This window comes from Myodes glareolus, chromosome 11, assembly GCF_982192425.1.
Source record: "Myodes glareolus chromosome 11, mMyoGla1.1, whole genome shotgun sequence".
NCBI lineage: Eukaryota > Metazoa > Chordata > Mammalia > Rodentia > Cricetidae > Myodes > Myodes glareolus.
The window spans coordinates 24,650,063-24,666,455 of record NC_142036.1 but is presented as its reverse complement, the minus strand read 5'-3'; the positions used below and the strand labels follow the sequence as shown (position 1 = coordinate 24,666,455).

General features: G+C 53.5%; 1 protein-coding gene across 2 annotated transcripts in view; it reads right to left on the bottom strand.

Annotated features, from left to right (window-relative positions):
* Positions 1 to 2,865: 2,865 nt before the first annotated feature.
* Positions 2,866 to 16,393, bottom strand: part of Itpk1 (inositol-tetrakisphosphate 1-kinase) — a 134,298-nt gene continuing 120,770 nt past the window's right edge. The window contains exons 8-11 of one of the 2 annotated variants that reach the window (XM_085697854.2): positions 15,751 to 15,876; positions 14,570 to 14,637; positions 9,072 to 9,234; positions 2,866 to 4,764 (exon numbers count right to left, since the gene is read on the bottom strand). In XM_085697854.2, coding sequence (XP_085553980.1) covers positions 4,406 to 4,764; positions 9,072 to 9,234; positions 14,570 to 14,637; positions 15,751 to 15,876 — 716 coding nt within the window. In that variant the 3' untranslated portion in view covers positions 2,866 to 4,405. The remainder of the gene's footprint in view (positions 4,765 to 9,071; positions 9,235 to 14,569; positions 14,638 to 15,750; positions 15,877 to 16,393) is intronic. The other variant, XM_085697855.2, reaches the window with a different exon arrangement.

Genomic DNA, 16,393 nt, shown 5'->3' with positions numbered 1-16,393 from the left:
TTCTATGCTGCCTAATATGCCTGCACACAAAACTTGGGATGAAACCCTGGCTTCGGAAACCCGATGTCTCACGGGGTAAGTCGGATCCTCCTACAGCCAACGCAGCCTCTGATTGTTGGGCTGGTGAGTGGCTCTGCTGGCTTCAGACGGGAATGTTATCTCTTCGTGTTCTCCGCCTGTGCACCTCAGCTAAAAGCCAGCAGGTGAGGGGGACTTCCAGGTGGGGATGATGGAGACTGGGCCCGGCCTTAGCAGTCTGCCCAGCAAGGACATGTGCACTGACCGAGGGGCAGGGATATCACCACTACCCCAGGCAGAGCCAACTCCAGAGTCCCAGCTGGTATTTGAGAGCCAAGTCCCAAGGGTCCAAACCCTGCCTCAGTCCATCCATATTCACTGTGGTGATATTTTGTTTGTTTTAACAAACATGCCTGAAGATCAGAGTGCAGAGCTAAGTTACTAGAGGCCAGGCAGTATTGGCTCACACCTTTAATCCCAGTACGTGGGAGTCCCACGTCTTTAATCCCAGCACTAGGCAGGAAGAGAACATAAGGTGGGTGGGAGACAGGAGCTCACATGCAGGTTTGATGGACACAGTCTGAGGACACAGTCTAAAGTGCAGTCTGAGAACGCAGTCTGAGGACAGGATCACTCTTTTGGTAGAGGTAAAAGGTCTCTAGTGGCTAGCTATACTACTTCTCTGATCGCCCAGCTTTCACCCCCTAATATCTGACTCTGGGTTTTTATTATCAATACCTATTAGAATTCGTGTTGTAATTCACTACCTAGAGTGCTTGGCCAGCCTTTCTGACCCACCCAGAGCCTCAGTTTCCCAGTATGGAATTCAGTTTGTACTGAATTGTGGTAGGGTCCAACTGTGTGAGGCAGTGCAGACCCCAAAGTCCTACAGCAGCGGAGGACATGGTAGGACACAGATGGGAGGTGGGAGGTTTTCGCCTAAATGTTTCCAGCGTGGCCTAGCTTCTCGCTGCTACTGCAACCTGCCCCTGAGGCAAGGCACAGCCTGCATGAGGTCACTGATGAGACGCGGCTTTCTTCAGGCTTATACACCTCCTGACAGTTATGCAATTACACCAACTCTCCCTAGGCTACCAGAGACCAAAACCATCCACCACCAAGACCAAGTGGCAACAGAACACAGGGACACTTTGTCACCAGAAGACCCCATCCCAAAGATGAGCCACCTGCATTGTCATTACCACAGGAAGTAAAGATAGAGGCTGGGCAGGAGCCAGTGTGCAGTGGCTTTGTTCAAGAGCATACGGTGTGCAGATGTGCACAAGACACACGGGGGGGGGGGAGCAGGAGCTGTCACAAAGCTCGGGCGTGGTCATTACTTAGCTCCTCAGGTAGGACAGCACGGTAAAAAGCCTGGGTGAGCTGTCAATGCAGGGAGCCTTGGGGAAATGTCACCTCCTGTCCTGTAGGGGCCCCTCCAAGATGCCAAGTCCCATTAAATCCAGGAATCAAAGAAAACTCAAACGTTATTTCTGAAAAAGACTGGTGGGGGAGGTACCTCCCAGTCAGAAACAGAGGGAAGAGGACCCAAGTAGGAGGGGCCGTGCTGCTGTGGTAGTCAGCCTTCCTCTGCACAGAAGAGTAGGCTGGCACTGGCCTGACACAGGCCTTTACGAGGGTGGGGGTGGGGGGTGTCTGTGGAGGAGCATTGGAGATGGTGGCAGCAGTAGCCATAGTAGGCCTATGTGAAACTGGAAGCCCCTCGACCCTGGAAGTTCCCACCAGGAGCCATGGTACCTGCTCACCCATACTAGAGGAGGCAGGCTCCTTCAGACCAGCATGAGGGCTCTGGAATGACAGGGGCAGTGGGCCACAGCAAGTTGCTGGGATCCTACTGGTTAAGTGACTGACTTACAGGGACTATAAAAAGGCTGTCAGCCCCTCCCAGGGCATCAGCTCTAGAGTCAGCAGGGTGTGACTGCTCTAAACTAGACAAGGGCCAGAAGAAAGGCTGTGTTCTTCTTCTGTCTCCGAATGCCTGTCCACCAGACACTATTTGCCCCAGCTGTTAAAAACCCAGCTTCTTCCTGTGGCCTTAAGAAAAATGTATGTGTGTGGGGACCCTGTAAAGGCTCAGGGACCAAAAGACGGTTGGAGTATCTGTTTCAAATACTCTCTGCCCACTCCTCTAAGGTAGGGTTTCTCCCTGAACCCGGGGCTCATATTTCCTCCGCTAGGCTGGAAGCCAGCAAGCCCCAGTGGTCCCGTCTCTATTCCCTATGCTCTTGAGTTGGAGTTAGAGGAGAATGCTGAATGCTTGGCTTGCTACACAGGCGCTGAGCTCTGAACTCCCGTGTCACGACGGCACAGCAAGCATTCACAGTCACCATTTCTCCAGCACCCCCATCCATCTACTGGGCTTTTGACTTAATGGAGTCATCTGGGCAGCCTCAGAGAGATGGTTTTTCCTCCACTGATGGGGCTCAGGCCCGGGATAGCCCCCTAAGTAATTTGAGGCTAAGTAATTCCAGTTCTGCAGGCTAGCCTACCCAGTGTGTGGCAAATCTAGACACTTCTGTAAACCAACAATGTTTGACCCAGACCCCACTCATCTCTCTCGGTGAGGATGGACACCAGCAGCCAGGGTTCTGCAGTGCCATGTTGGGGGAAAGTCACAGTTCCGGATCATTAAAGCACTTGCAAGAATGCGGCCCCAAGTCCCTGTCCTGTCTCCGCTTCTGGATAATGCCACACTGCCAAAGGTGTGACCATGGAGGAGGAGTTCCAGGGAACGGGACACTAGTCTACACCCCACCTGTTCTGAAGGCTGAAAAGCCAACATGCCTTTAAACATCTTTTCTTTAATGACTGTGACCACGTATGGAATGTAGTTTGATCTCAGTAGTTTATTCTGGAGACAAAGCAGTGCGAGAGCCGGCCACACTTCCCACCCCGTATTCAGAGGCAGGCCTGGGAAGGCGACATACAGACATCAGGTTCAACACTCAGGTCCTGTAAACGTGGTTAGTTCCGGGGTTCCGTTCCCAAGAAAGTCAACCAGCCCCTCCTCACCCAAAGGATGCTCCACCATGGCCCTACTTGGTAGCCTCCCCAGGGCTGCAGGGTACTTCCTCTAGTGTCCTCCATCTTATTTGGACCTACGGACAATCCAAAGGCCTAGTTCTCTTTGCAAAGTGAGCTGATATCCTAAGACACAAGATCACCCTTGGGGGGCCCTGGGCTGATCATCCAGGGCTCCACAGGTGTCCTTTCCTGTGGGCTCTGGGGCCAGCGGGTAGCCTGCCAGCTGCTGTGGGGACAGAGTGAGTCTGAAGTGGGGCGCAGCTCCCTTGGGGGGCTTGCCTAGTGCTCGGTGCAAGGGACTTGCTATGGACACAGCAGGGCTGCACTGGGCCTTGCTGGACCAGGAGGGGCTGGTGTGTGTGTACAGGAGCAGTCCTAGCGACGGGCTCCTCTCACCTGAAAAGAGGGACCCAGATGATGGCATGGGAAAGCAGGCATCCTCGTGGGCTAGAACACTAGGTCAGCTCTTCAGTTTCCTGTATCAGGAGCCACCTCGAAGAGATGAGGAGGTGGAGGCCTGGAGACTCGTGGAATGATTTGTTCAAAGTCCCAGCACAAATCCTGGGTCCCGATAGACCCCTGGACTCCTAGCTAGGTAGCTTCCTTCCTGGGTCCCAGCGAGCAATAGAGCCAGGCTGGAGAGTATAGTAGCCTGGTGTATTCTACAGAGCCAGTAAAGACTGGCAATAGTTAGGGGGCTTTGGCTCCACCCACAGGAGGCTTCTTTTCCCTTCCCACAGCCCAGACCCCCAGTACAGAGCTCCCAAGGGGTCAACTGCTTCCCTGGCTTTGGAGAAGAAGGGTCAGCTGCACAGGGGCAAGGGTTAGCTTTGGAGAAGACCACATCTGGGAAAGGAGGACGGTGAGGTCGGTGTGGGCAGATGTGGGAGGGGAGGAATGGGGGAAACATTCATCCTTTTGCCTGCTTAGCTGCAACAGCCTGGCCAGATATGGGCTCCTTCCAGGGTACCCGGAAGCCTGGCCCACACAGCAGCCATGAAGACAGACATGCACACACACACACACACACTTGCATGACAACCACACACACATGCACACACCCCACTTCACATTCAGACCTAGTGTTGAGAACACAAGCGTGTGTAAACTCAGTGAGGAGATCTGCACAGGACTCAGGCGGCATCCTCGATGCTGGACCACTTGGTGCTCTGCTCTGTCTCCCCCCCTCATTCCGATCATAACATCAGAAAATCAGGTAAAAATTTAAAACAGAGAAGCATCAGATCACTGGGAATTCTTAGTAGTGTTCCCGTCTGGAGCTGCTGGCCCAGTGAGTGTGTTCCACGCTCTGCGCCGCCCCTCTGGGTCCTGGGCTCTGTGACTACTGTGAGGAGGCCTTGGTGGCCAGGGAGGCCACACAGTGCTGCTGGAAGCTGGGTGACACACCGGTGGTGCAGCCAAGTCTCTGATGTGGCAGCTTGGCAGAGCCACCGGCGCCCATGTTGCCTGCTTCGGTCTCAGTCTTCCAGGTTGTGTCCTGGCCCTTTATGCTGCCACAGCAGCCAGGGTTGGCACTGCACGTCCGCTCGCCAGCCAGGCTGCCCGCCTGTTCCGCCAGAAGCCTGTTGTGCCTCAGCGGGGCCACTTCCTCCACGGCAGCTCCGCCTGTGCTCTGGCCTTGCAGGACTGTGGCAATGTGGTTCAGGAGGTCGGTAAAGAACTCGCTCACACCCTCATAGCCTGGAGCGGGGAGAGACAGAGGTACGGGGCATTAGCCAGGGAATATGAGAGGAGACAGAAGCAGAAGTGATGGGACTCACTTCTGGGACTCGGGGGGGCATTTTCAGCATCGCAGAGTGGTGGGAGCCACAGAGGGTGGCACACACGGTCCCCAAGGCTGGCCCTTGACAACTGTCTAATCCCCGAGTGTGGGATAAAGATGAATCTTGTTTTTGTGGGGCATTTCCCTGGCTCACCCACTGCTATAGTTTGGGTAAGTAGTGTGCGTTCCAAAGTCCATGCGTTAAAACATTTGTTGTTAGCTCAAGGAGCTGCTGGGAGGAGTTGGAAGAGCCCACTAAGGAGACCAGCTAGCCATTTCAGACACACCTTCTCTCCCCTCAGGTAACCAGCGGCCTCTGACAATACTTCCCATATATCTGCCCTGTTACAGGCACAAATCAATGGGGGAGAAATCATCATGGACTAAAACCTTCAAAATCCAAATAACCAAAATAACCTTTCCTCTTTAAGCTGATCATCTTGGGTATTTTGCTGTAGTAACGGAAAACAAAGGAACATAACCAGCCAACACTGACATGATACAGTCAGATGGCAATGCCAGAATGTATTCCTCATAGGCTTACTGATAAACTGTGAGTCTGGCCCCAGACCTGGGTCCTGGTCACTGTATCCTATCTTGAGCCTCAGCTCTCTTGTCCACACAAACACAGGAGGGCAGGCTTCTGTGAGCATACAGGAGGACTAGACCTGGGTGGGTCTGAGCCAGAAGCCACAGCCCAAACCAAATCTGTTTCCTCTCGCCCCAGACACCTTCAGGGATGCTATCTGTGCCCCAGACTCTGAGGACCAGCACCTAGGAACAGACTGCCAAGACTACGATCTCTGGTATAGAAACTTATGGTACTCACGGGAGTGGGGGTACACTTTCACACACATGCACTCACACATGTGCACACTGCAGACATGAATGCCAGAAGAGACCTCAGGAATTACCCAGCAGGCTTCAGATTCAGGGTGAGGATTTGGTGACTTCCAACAAAGAGATATGAGGCGAGATCTCTCACCTTCTCGGAATGAGGTGCCTCGATGAGAACTGGTACCATACTACCGGTAGAAGCTGAGGTGGCAACTGTGTGGGGGCCAGGCCCCTGGGCTATCTTGTGTCATTTGGCAAACCACCCTGTGATTCTGAGGAAGCCCGAAACAAGGGCACTCGTGGTGAAGCTAACACAGCGGCTGGCACAGCACATCACTACACATCAATGCCATCTTCACAGCTCTGTCTCCAGTAGACAGGAGATGAAGGATCGCCAACCATGAAGGGGAAGATGGTGTTCCCAGAGTGTCAAAGTGCCAATCACTGGGCTATGAGCTTCATGGCCCTTGGCTCACTGCCCATGCTCCTCAGCCCACCTTACAGGGGACCTGGAGGCTCTGTGAGACCCCAGGTTACAAAGCTCCTAAGTGACAGAACTATGATGCGGCCCAGATCCTCTGATATTATCTATGTTTTTAATACCTAGTACCGAGAGGCCCCACTGTGGGACTCAGTGTGCTGCTAGCTCTGGGAATGAGGGTGAAGGGCAGGACAGACATGGGGCTAGGTATGATACAGGGGGTAACCAGGACCTAGGCGAGTTGCTAAGAAACCGAGGAGGCTGCTCCCTAGTAACCACTCTGCTTTTGCTCCCAGATGAGGCCCAGGGGACCAGGTAGACTAGATCAGTGAGCGAGGGGAAACGTCCTAGAGTGTAACAGTCACTTCCTTGGGGGCCTGTGATAAATAGGCTGAGGTAGGTTGGCGTTTGCCAGCCTGGGAGGTGAAAACTAGCAGCTCCATGCCCAACACCATGCAAACCCTTTTGTCTGCAGCATGAGAAATGCTTCCACTTGCATAGAGCAAAAGTAGGGACTAAAGTAAGGTTGCCTAGACCATCGCAGAGTGAAGAAGTAGACCAAGGTTGGAACCCCAGTGTTCTGAGACATCAAAGGCCTTAGGGTTGGTGGGAAGGCTCTGGACTAATGGGTCCCAGTCCTGTGGGGACCGTAACCATGGATGAGGTTCTTTAGCTCCCAGCATCACCTCTCATGGGCAAGCAGAGCTCACAGCAGCTTTCTCATGCCACAGAACACGGCAGGGCCAGTAGCACAGGCTGCTTCTGCCACTCAGGTCTCCTGATCTCCCAAGCTGGGTGTTCTGTGTTCTGACAGAGCTCCCACTTACCCCAGTGCCCCACATGCTTCCCGAGAAGAAGCAGGACCAAGCCAGTACCTCTGCTGGGTCCAGAGGGCTGGTTCTACACCTTGGATGGTAAACCGAGTCGCCTCCCAGACACCAGCTCCTCTTTGCCTGAGGCCCCTGGGACAATAGGACCCTTGGGCCATCCCTTGGCCCAGGCTCACCTGCTTTGTTCAGGCTCAACCTTATCAATCTGGTAGTCACAGACCCACCCTGTGCCCCATTCCACTGGAACAACCCAGCCCTTGGGTCCCTGGCAGAAGACTGTATTCACACCGGCTCTCGGTAACTGTCTCCCTGAACACAGTAGAGGCTCTCCTGCCTTCATGATACATTTGATTGTTTGAGCTGGGAGGGGCTGCCCATCACTAGTGGAAGAGAGTACCCCCTCCTCCCAAGGCTTTTCCAGTGGCCCCACCACGCACCCTCAACCCGTTAGCGAGCCGTGTGTGCTCTTGGATCACCCCACATCTTCACTCCATCTTTACGATGCTCCCGACACAGCAAGCCCCTTACTCCATGCTCTAGCTTTCCTCAAAGGTTCCACCTACACCCACGAGCTGGGAAACTCAATGGGCTGGGTCTAAGTATGCTGGCTGGATCCAGGCCTCAGAGGCTCCCTCTGACCCTGTCCGGTCCCATTTCACCCCTCCTGGTACCCAAGCTGGTCCACCTCCAGTGTCGGTTCCTTCCCTTTGCTGAACTCTCGGGCATCCACCAGCGGCTCCACTCTCCATCTTCTTCCTCCCAACTATGGTGTGAGGGCTGAGAGCAAGACATGTAGCCTCTGGCAGATGCCAGCTGAGTGACAGATGGAGCTGGTCCCTAGTTTGGGGTCCCTAGTTTCCTGCTGTGAACTATGACGCTATGGAGTGGCTCATGTACTCTCTGAGCGGTGAAAGGAAAATAGGCACTGAGTACCCAGAATGCCCGGGGTTTGGTGAGGTGGCCTTCTGGTCACTCACACCCCTGGGCAGTAAGGGGGAGCTTGCTATTCCTCCACATCAAGAAAATGAAGAATAGCCAGGAACACTAAATTGCCAGCTACTCAAGAGGCTGGAGGGGTGGAAGCGGGTATGAGCTGAGAGCGTAGGGTCAGCCGAGGCAGGGACACCTGGGTCTGGAGAAGTACAAGGCCCTGCTCTGGGGCCATGAAGACCCAAAGCTAGAATCCAAGTCTTTTTCATCTGATCCCCAATCCCCACCCCAGGATTCTGGGACAAGGTCTTGTTATGGAGCCCTGGATGGCTTTAAACTCATGGCAATTCTCCTGCCTTAGCCTCCCAAGTGCTGGCAGACCTCTACACCTCTCAGCTGCAGTGACGATGCACAGGCTACTGGTCTTAGGCTTTCCAGGACACACAGGTGCTTGTGAGTGTAGCTGTGGACATTATACCTGCTCTCCCTGCCAGCCCAGTGGTTCTAGAATAGGGCTTGGTTGGTATTATTTCCCAGGGCCCCTGACTGAGTGGAGACTGAGGGATGGATACTCAGTGGGGTGAGACTCCAGCAGAGAGCAGGGAGGGGTGGAGAGTGGCGATCTTTGTGGCAGCAGGCACTATAGTGGGAAATACTGTGGCAGGGCTTGGGCCTGGATCTCAGCCTTGCAGTACACTGAAAGCAGTACTTGCCCAGGAGGGGCTGGCCCTGCCATTATATGCTGTGTGACCTCAGAAGAATGCTTCCACTGGAGGGGCCTCCATTACCTGAGGATAATAGGGGGTTGAGTCTTTTCCAAGTTCCTTTTAGTCCTTTGGGTCTAGTAGGGCCAATGGGATGGGCTGACTAGGCCAGTCTCAGCTAAAGCTGATGACAGGATCGAAAGATGGGGGTGAGAGAATACAGTGTTGTGGGGTGCTTGGGTGTGGCGTACCCCCACATTAGTCACCCAGGGCTTCACTGATCTCTGCATCTTAGGAGCCGAGACCGCGAAAGGGTAGCACTTGCTCTAGACCGCAGAGTGAGGAGCGGCTCTCCCCAGTCAAGCTGGCTCACTTCCCACCCCCTGAAGGCACCAGGTAGCCAGGGGAGCACCAGCGCAGGGTCACCTTGCCCCGCTGCTCACCTGGGAAGGCGTTGACGTCAATGACAGCGTGCTGCCCGGTCTGGTTGTTAATGATGATGTCAATTCCAAAGAGGGACACTCCCAGCGCCTGCCGCAGCGCCCGTGACAGTTCCCGGATGACCTCATCACTGGGTCGTTCGAACACACCCTCGATCTTGTCCAGCTGTTGATACAGACACAAGTCAGGCGTCTGGGGCTAAGATTTCACAGAGGAGAGGACCTACCATCCTTCTGGTCAGGGGGTGGGACCAACCCACCATGGCCAAGCCTGCCAGGGTCTGGAAGACCAAGGACTCTATGTAAGGGTGCTTATGGCCCGTGTATGAAGCAGGGCGCTTTGTGCTCACGCACTACTGAGGCTGGGATCAGTATAGGGGGCCAGGGGCACAGAAGCTAGATGTATAGGGCGGGATTTGGATCCAGATTTTCGGTTTCAAAAACCCAGTCCTATTGGGAGTGAGAAAGGAGATGAACTGTTACAGAAGCAGACAGAGATGAAGAGAGCCCTGGGGCCAGAGCGTGAAGGCAGAGAAGACTAGGAACCAGTCAGGGAGAGATGGGGCACAGGGGTACCGACGAGCACCACAGTACCGCGCCATCTTTGCCGGCATCCTATAGGAGTGAGGCTAAGGGCCTAGGGAACCCAAGCAGCCATGTGCTTTTCTCTTCCCAGCTGTGATGACCTAAGTACCTGCAAACAGCATCCCATCCCATGCGACCAGCGTGCTCCCAAAGATGCTGCTGGCAGATGCTCTTGCCTGACTCTAAGCCCAGCTTCCTGCAAAGGTCTCCACAGGCCTCTAGTCCAAGTAGGCCTGCCCTGTCCATGACACCTCCAGTGTCACATATTTTCTGCTCTAGTGTGGATGGCCTGGGAAAGGTATGTGACCTCACACACAGCTGTCGGCCAGGGCCTCTGAGGAAGAGGAGGCCCAGGGAGGGACCGCAGGGTAAGGATATGGATTTAAATCCCATCAGAGATTTCTCAGTTCTGTGGACGTGGAGAAAGTACCAGGCCTGTGCCTCTATTTGCTTATCTGTACAATGGGACTGATCAGGCCTCCATCTTAGATCTGCTGGAAGGGATACCAGGGAGGGGACTCTGACAGGTCTGGCTGTGAGGAGGTGTGGCTCCTGAATACAAGGACACAACCTCCAGTTGAAGTCACTCACAACAGTGTGCGCGTTAGCTGCCAGTAAGGACTGAGTTCTGGGGGAGGGGGCGGGCTGAAGTCCAAGTAAAAAACAAAACTGTGCCAAAAGCTTTAAGTGCACTGGGCCGGAGAGGTGGCTCAGGAGCTGAAAGCTTGCGTACCAAGCCTGGCGACCTGAGTTTGACCCCCAGGACCCACATGGACGAAATGGAACACTGACTTCCGAAAACTGTCCTTTGACCTCCACACACAAAAGCCCGTGAATCGGAAAAGAAATTCTTAAACTGGGCGGTGGTGGTGCACACCTTTAATTCCAGCACTCTGGAGACAGAGGCAGGTGGATCTCTGTGAGTTCAAGACGAGCCTGGTCTACATAGCAAGTTCTAGGACAGCCAGGGCTACACAGAAAAGCCCTGTCCCAAAAATCCAAATAAATAAATAAATAAATAAAAACTAATGAATACTAAAGGATAAACACAGAACACCTTAGGACTCAGGCAGACAGTCTACTTAGGGTTAAAAGGGGGCACTCAAACAGCCCCTTAAACACCAGGAAACTGCAGTACTCTTCCAATGGCCAAAGGTTCCAGAAAGCCTAAATACCCATTAGTCGACAAATGAACCAACTATAGCTTTCCACACAGAGAAATGTGGTTTGTCCTTAAAAAGGCCTGGAGTTCTTCCACATCACTGTGCTGAGTGACAGGAATCAATCAGGATCCATTCCACATATATAAAATGCCCAGCACAGTTTGAAACCATGAAGATGGAGGTCAGATCCAAGGTGGCCAAGGGCTGGGTAAGGAGGAATGGGGACTAAGTGTTCATGGGAACAGGCGAGGAAAAGGATTTGGAAACATAGGTGTGTCTATATGCCACTGGGAGTGTGACTGTTGCTATTAAATTGGTCACTTAAGAGCTGGAGAGATGGTTCAGCAGTTAAGAGCACTGGCTGCTCTTACAGAGGAAATGGATTTGGTTGCCAGCACCCTCTGGGATCCAATGCCTTCTTCTGATGTCTGCAGCACAGCATGTATGTTGTGCACAGACATACAAGCAGGCAAAACACTCATAAACATATAATAAAAATAATTATATCTTTAAAAAACTTTAAAATATTTATACATGTGAAATTTTATCTCAATTTAAAAAGAACAGAAAACATTGGGTATAGTGATGCTTACTTTTAATCCCAGCATTTGGGGCAGAGGCATCTCTGTGAGTTTAAGGTCAAGCCGCTTCACATAGAGCGTTCCAGGCCAGCCAAGACTACAAAGCGAGACCCTATCTCAAAACAAGACAACTGTACTGGCTAATTTTATGTCAACTTGATATAAGGTGGAGTCACTGGAGAAGCCTCAGTTGAGCAAATGCCTCCGTAAGATCGGGCTGTCGGCAAGCCTTAGGGCATTTTCTCAATTAGTGCCCACCTCATTGTGGGTGGAGCCATCCCTGGGCCAGTGGCCCTGGGTTCTATAAGGAAGTAGGCTGAGCAAGCCAGTAAGCAGCACCCCTCCATGACCTCTGCATCAGCTCCTGCTTCCAGGTTCCTGTCCTGCTTGAGTTCCTGTCCTGACTTCCTTTCATGATGGATTATGCTGTGGAAGAGTAAGCCAAACAAACCCTTTCCTCGCCAGGTTGCTTTGGTCATGGTGTTTCATCATTGCAACAGTATCCGTAACTAGGACAACAGCCAAATAAAAAAGTCCTGGCCACTAATACAATGAATCTTAAAATAGATAGCAGGGCGCTTCTACTTGAAACTCTGGTGTCCAGTGCCTGACCTAGGGAAAGTATTTCCTCAGGGGCAGCTGCCATCTGGCTACAATGGGCACTCAGCTCTGCCTGAGTTTCCTGGCCACATGGATCAGTGGATTGGCCCAGCCCATGGCCCCAACCAAGTCAGAGACCAGCCTTGGCCTTCCTGTCTCCGCTACGTGGCCCTGATCCATCACATGGCCCTCCTGGACCTTGTTTTTTCCACCCCAATGAATAGGCTAATAAAAATACCTAGCCCATAAGGCTCAGCTGATACCTGAGGCTCACGGCGTGGTGTCTGGGAGGATGGCAGCCCTCGCCACTGCCTGTTAGAGAGCCCCGTGAGGCGCTGTTTATAAAAAGTACTTTCTCAGCTCAGCTGAGGAATCTCAGAAATCCTACTGAAGCCATTTGATTATCCCAAACCAAACAGCCGGTCTAGGACTAGATAAAGGCATAGAAATGGACCCATGGATCCAAGCCAATTGAGCCGTGAGGTTCTGGGAAAGGAGGAAGAGAAGAGTCGAGCGGGCGCTCCTGCGGGCTGACCTGGTGACCCTCAACTCCCATGCTAAACGTACAGAGGTACACACTGGGCACAGGCACTGCTAGTTAACTCACAGATCTCAGGTACGTTAGGGCAAGATGAAGAAACTGAGGCTCAGGCAGGTGATGTGACTCAGGCCAGACCTCAGGCAAGGCCCATGAGACCCTTCCCCATTATGGCAGCACTGGGGATGGATCCTAAGGCCGTGTGTGTGTGTGTGTGTGTGTGTGTGTGTGTGTGTGAGAGAGAGAGAGAGAGAGAGAGAGAGAGAGAGAGAGAGAGAGACACCCAGGGCCTGCCACTGTGCTACATCCTGGGAGACGATGCTTAATAGTTCCCTGAAAGTGTAGGGAGAAGCTAGGCCCATTTTCAAAGGCATTGTCTGGGGATAGGGGCGGGGCGTCAAGGTTAGCAGAGGTCTAACGCGGCACTCTTTGGGGTAGGGGGAGGATGAGTGTTGTGGCCACTGGTTCCTGGGAACAGAATCAACTTCCAGTCCAGCTTGAAGGTGTCCTGGAGGGTGACGTCCCCAGGGAAAAGGATGTGCTTGGCATGCTGCATTCTGTTCCTTTTACCAGGTGTCAGCTCTGAAGGGTTCAGGGCACTGAGTGGCCATGTGGGTGATCACAGCCTCGGGTATACGGGGGGACCCTACACTGTTGGGCTTTAGGTAGAACCTTCCCATTGGCCAATAGGTGACGATTCAAGGTGACTTCAGGTGGCTCACTGCTTCTAGCTCTCACAGGGTTCCTATGGCACAGGTTGGTGGCTCCAGTGGCCAGCAGCCCTGTACTGTGCAAGGACGCCACCAAGGACAGCCCCTCAGGAAGGCTGTGGAAGGTCAACTCCCTCCTGCCACCCTGTTGAGCTGGGTTTTAGTGGCTGAATGGGAGGGACAGGGTGCCGGCAATCCTGAGACATGGGGAAGAAAGCCTTCCCCCATAGCAGACACTACTTATACCTCTCAGGGTGCACAGCCAGCTCCGTGCATCTGCTGGCGCAGGTGGATGGATGAAATGGCTCGGTGTGGACAGGGGCTTGCCATGTTAAGCCTAAAGTCCTGTGTTCAGTCATGAGAATAACATATAGGGACAGAAAGAACCAGTTCTACCAAGTGGTCCTCTGATTTCCAGGTCCCTGTCAATGCCACACTTTATTTCTGAGCATCCAGTTGCATCTTCAAAGAAAACACAAGCAACTAGCTGAGCTAATGGCACAAACCTTTAAACTCAGCCCTAGGTAGGCAGAGGTGGGCGGATCTGTGAGTTCAAGGCCAGCTAAAGCCACACAGTGAGACCCTGAACCAAACAACAAAGGAACTGCTGGGCTGCCCAAGACAGTAGTCTGGAACACAGCGCCAGGCCAGGGCCGTGAAACCGGGTCAGGCATCAGACACTGGCAGCTTCTGTTACTGAATCCAACCAGGAGAGGAAGAAGGACCCACCCAGGGCTCCCAGAACACCTGGAGGCACCTCAGGAGAGGCTCTGGGTTCAGAGTGTGGTGGGAAGCCACTGGAGGTCAGAATTGGGTGGGAGAGGGATTGGAGGGGGAGAGAAGACTATGGCCCTAAGGTATTTTACGTCATTAGCAAGGAATTTCTAGAGGACTCAACTTTGCAATCACACAGGTAGGGATCAAATCCCTGCTTGCCTGTGTGAGCTCAGTTGGCGATTGCTCCAAGCTTTCTGTAACATCCTTTCCGCGAAGCTGCTGTGAGGCCACTAAGGCCTCCGCTAAACCTGGCGCAGATGCTCACTCAACACCAGCCATGATGTCAAGAGTGAGGGCGCCCCATGGGAGAGCTGCCCCACCGTAAGCAGTCCTCACAAGACCCACTGTGCTCCCATGCCAGGCACATACGTGGCCGTGATGCCCACTGACACGACTGTGTGGGCTGGTCATGTGAGGACAAGGGTTCTTCCTGCCACCCAGGCACGCCAGATAGTTCTGCAGGGGACATTCCTTGGGCAGAACACACTCTGATCTGGGCTCAGACTCAGATGGCCTCCTGCCAGGCCATCATGGAGAAGAGACATACCTCGGTGAGGACCGATGACGATTCTGGCTTTGACACATTGTGGCTGTTGAAGAAGATGGACTCACGATCTGAAAAAACAAACAGGGAGCGAATGAGACCTGGAGACAGCAACACCGACACCAGGGGGCAGCACCACCCCAGGCACACTCTAGGTGGCTTCTGGTTCAGCCCAGAGCTCTGGCGAGCTAGGCACCCACAGCTGCATCACAGATCGATGTGTGCCATCCCATCAGGACCCCAGTTTCAATTTGTCCTCCTATACAATAATGAATGGTTTCCTGGGACACCTTCACCACCATCTCATAGCACTATATGTGGGTTTCCTTAAGACCTAAGACTGGGCAGGCACATATATGCACAGAAGGCTGGGAAGAGAAGGGGCAACAGTGGTGGTACTCTGTGCACCCAGATATCAAAGGTTTGTCCTGAGGGAAGAAGCCTACTAAATGCCATTTGGTCCAGGTGGTTCCAATCAGGTGGCCACTGGTACGTGGGCTTAACAAAGGGATCTTTTGGTTCCCAATGACTTAATAGGAACCTGAACAAGGGCTTTCATAGGCTCCCCCAGGAAAGCCTTGCAATATCCCAGTCTCCTCCAGTCCACATGTCCTGTTCCTGCGGCTGCACCCACTCCCCCTCAGCCCCAGTGGCCCCAGAGAGGCAGTTCAGTCCCAGGAATGGGATGGTGCATTCATTTATGCCCCCAGTACAAATGTCCTTGAGGTGTGAGGCACGATTTGCTCCGCGGAAAAGTAATGTTGGGTAGACAGTTTGCAATGCTCTCAAGCACTTGGAAGCATGGACACAATAGAGCAAGAATCACACAACCACAAATCTAGGGGTTGAGTTCTGGCCATTAACCCCTCATCGCCCCACCCCCACCAAGAAGAGCACAGGGTCACTCTGGACTAGAAGCCCCCAAGGGATCCTGACAGCCCCTGCTCAAGTTCTTGCAAAAGAGATGTCATGGACCCCACCCTGCAGGACACAGTGATTATCCCTGGGACCCAGGCCCCCAGGCATTAGGATAGAATGGGCACTGGCTGAGGGCCTGTGTGCCAGGGCTCAGGTGCCTGTTGTGGCTGCCATGACCCCCAGCAGCTTCACGACTCTATGGCGCCATAAAAATCATGCACAAGGAAGTGATTCAGGCAGAGCCAAGCAGGCAGGCGCTGAAGTACCTGGCATCCTTCCCGCTAGCGGGGCACAGAGGCCCCTGGCCACCCCGGTGTGCCCGACAGTCCTCCCGCTGCTCCGACCAGAGCCAGTCCAGACGGGGGGCATGAGAGATGGTCCTGGGGAGGAGCCTGGGAAAAATAAACACCCTGCGGGACTTGTGTCAAGCACGCCCACTCTTGGGCCCTACGAACCTTCAGGGGTGGCAGGGCCCGACAGGCCAGAGGCTAGACCAGGGTTTCATCACTTAGCATGGCTCTCTGGCCTTCTGGAGGCACTGTCAATCTTCTCCTAAACTCAGGGTACCTCCCACCCCAAGTCTCTATAGGTCCCCAAGAGCAAAGGCCAGGACAGCAGAGTGGGCACGTGGTGTGAGGACAGGCCACCAGCGCACGCAGATACAGCAATGCTCAGGGATGCCGGGAAACCTGCAGGATTCCGCACGATGTGCCCACAGGCACTTGGCTGGCCTAGTAAGAATGCCGGGGACTTGTGATGCCCACTACACTGGACAGATTATGTCCCCAGAAGTTTCATATGAATCCTGGTGCCTGGCTCCTGAGGAAGCTTTAAGATAGCTGGTCCTGCTAACAGACGGGAGGGGCCTGAGCCTTGCTCCTTAACCTTAGCAGCAAGGCTCTTGTTCCC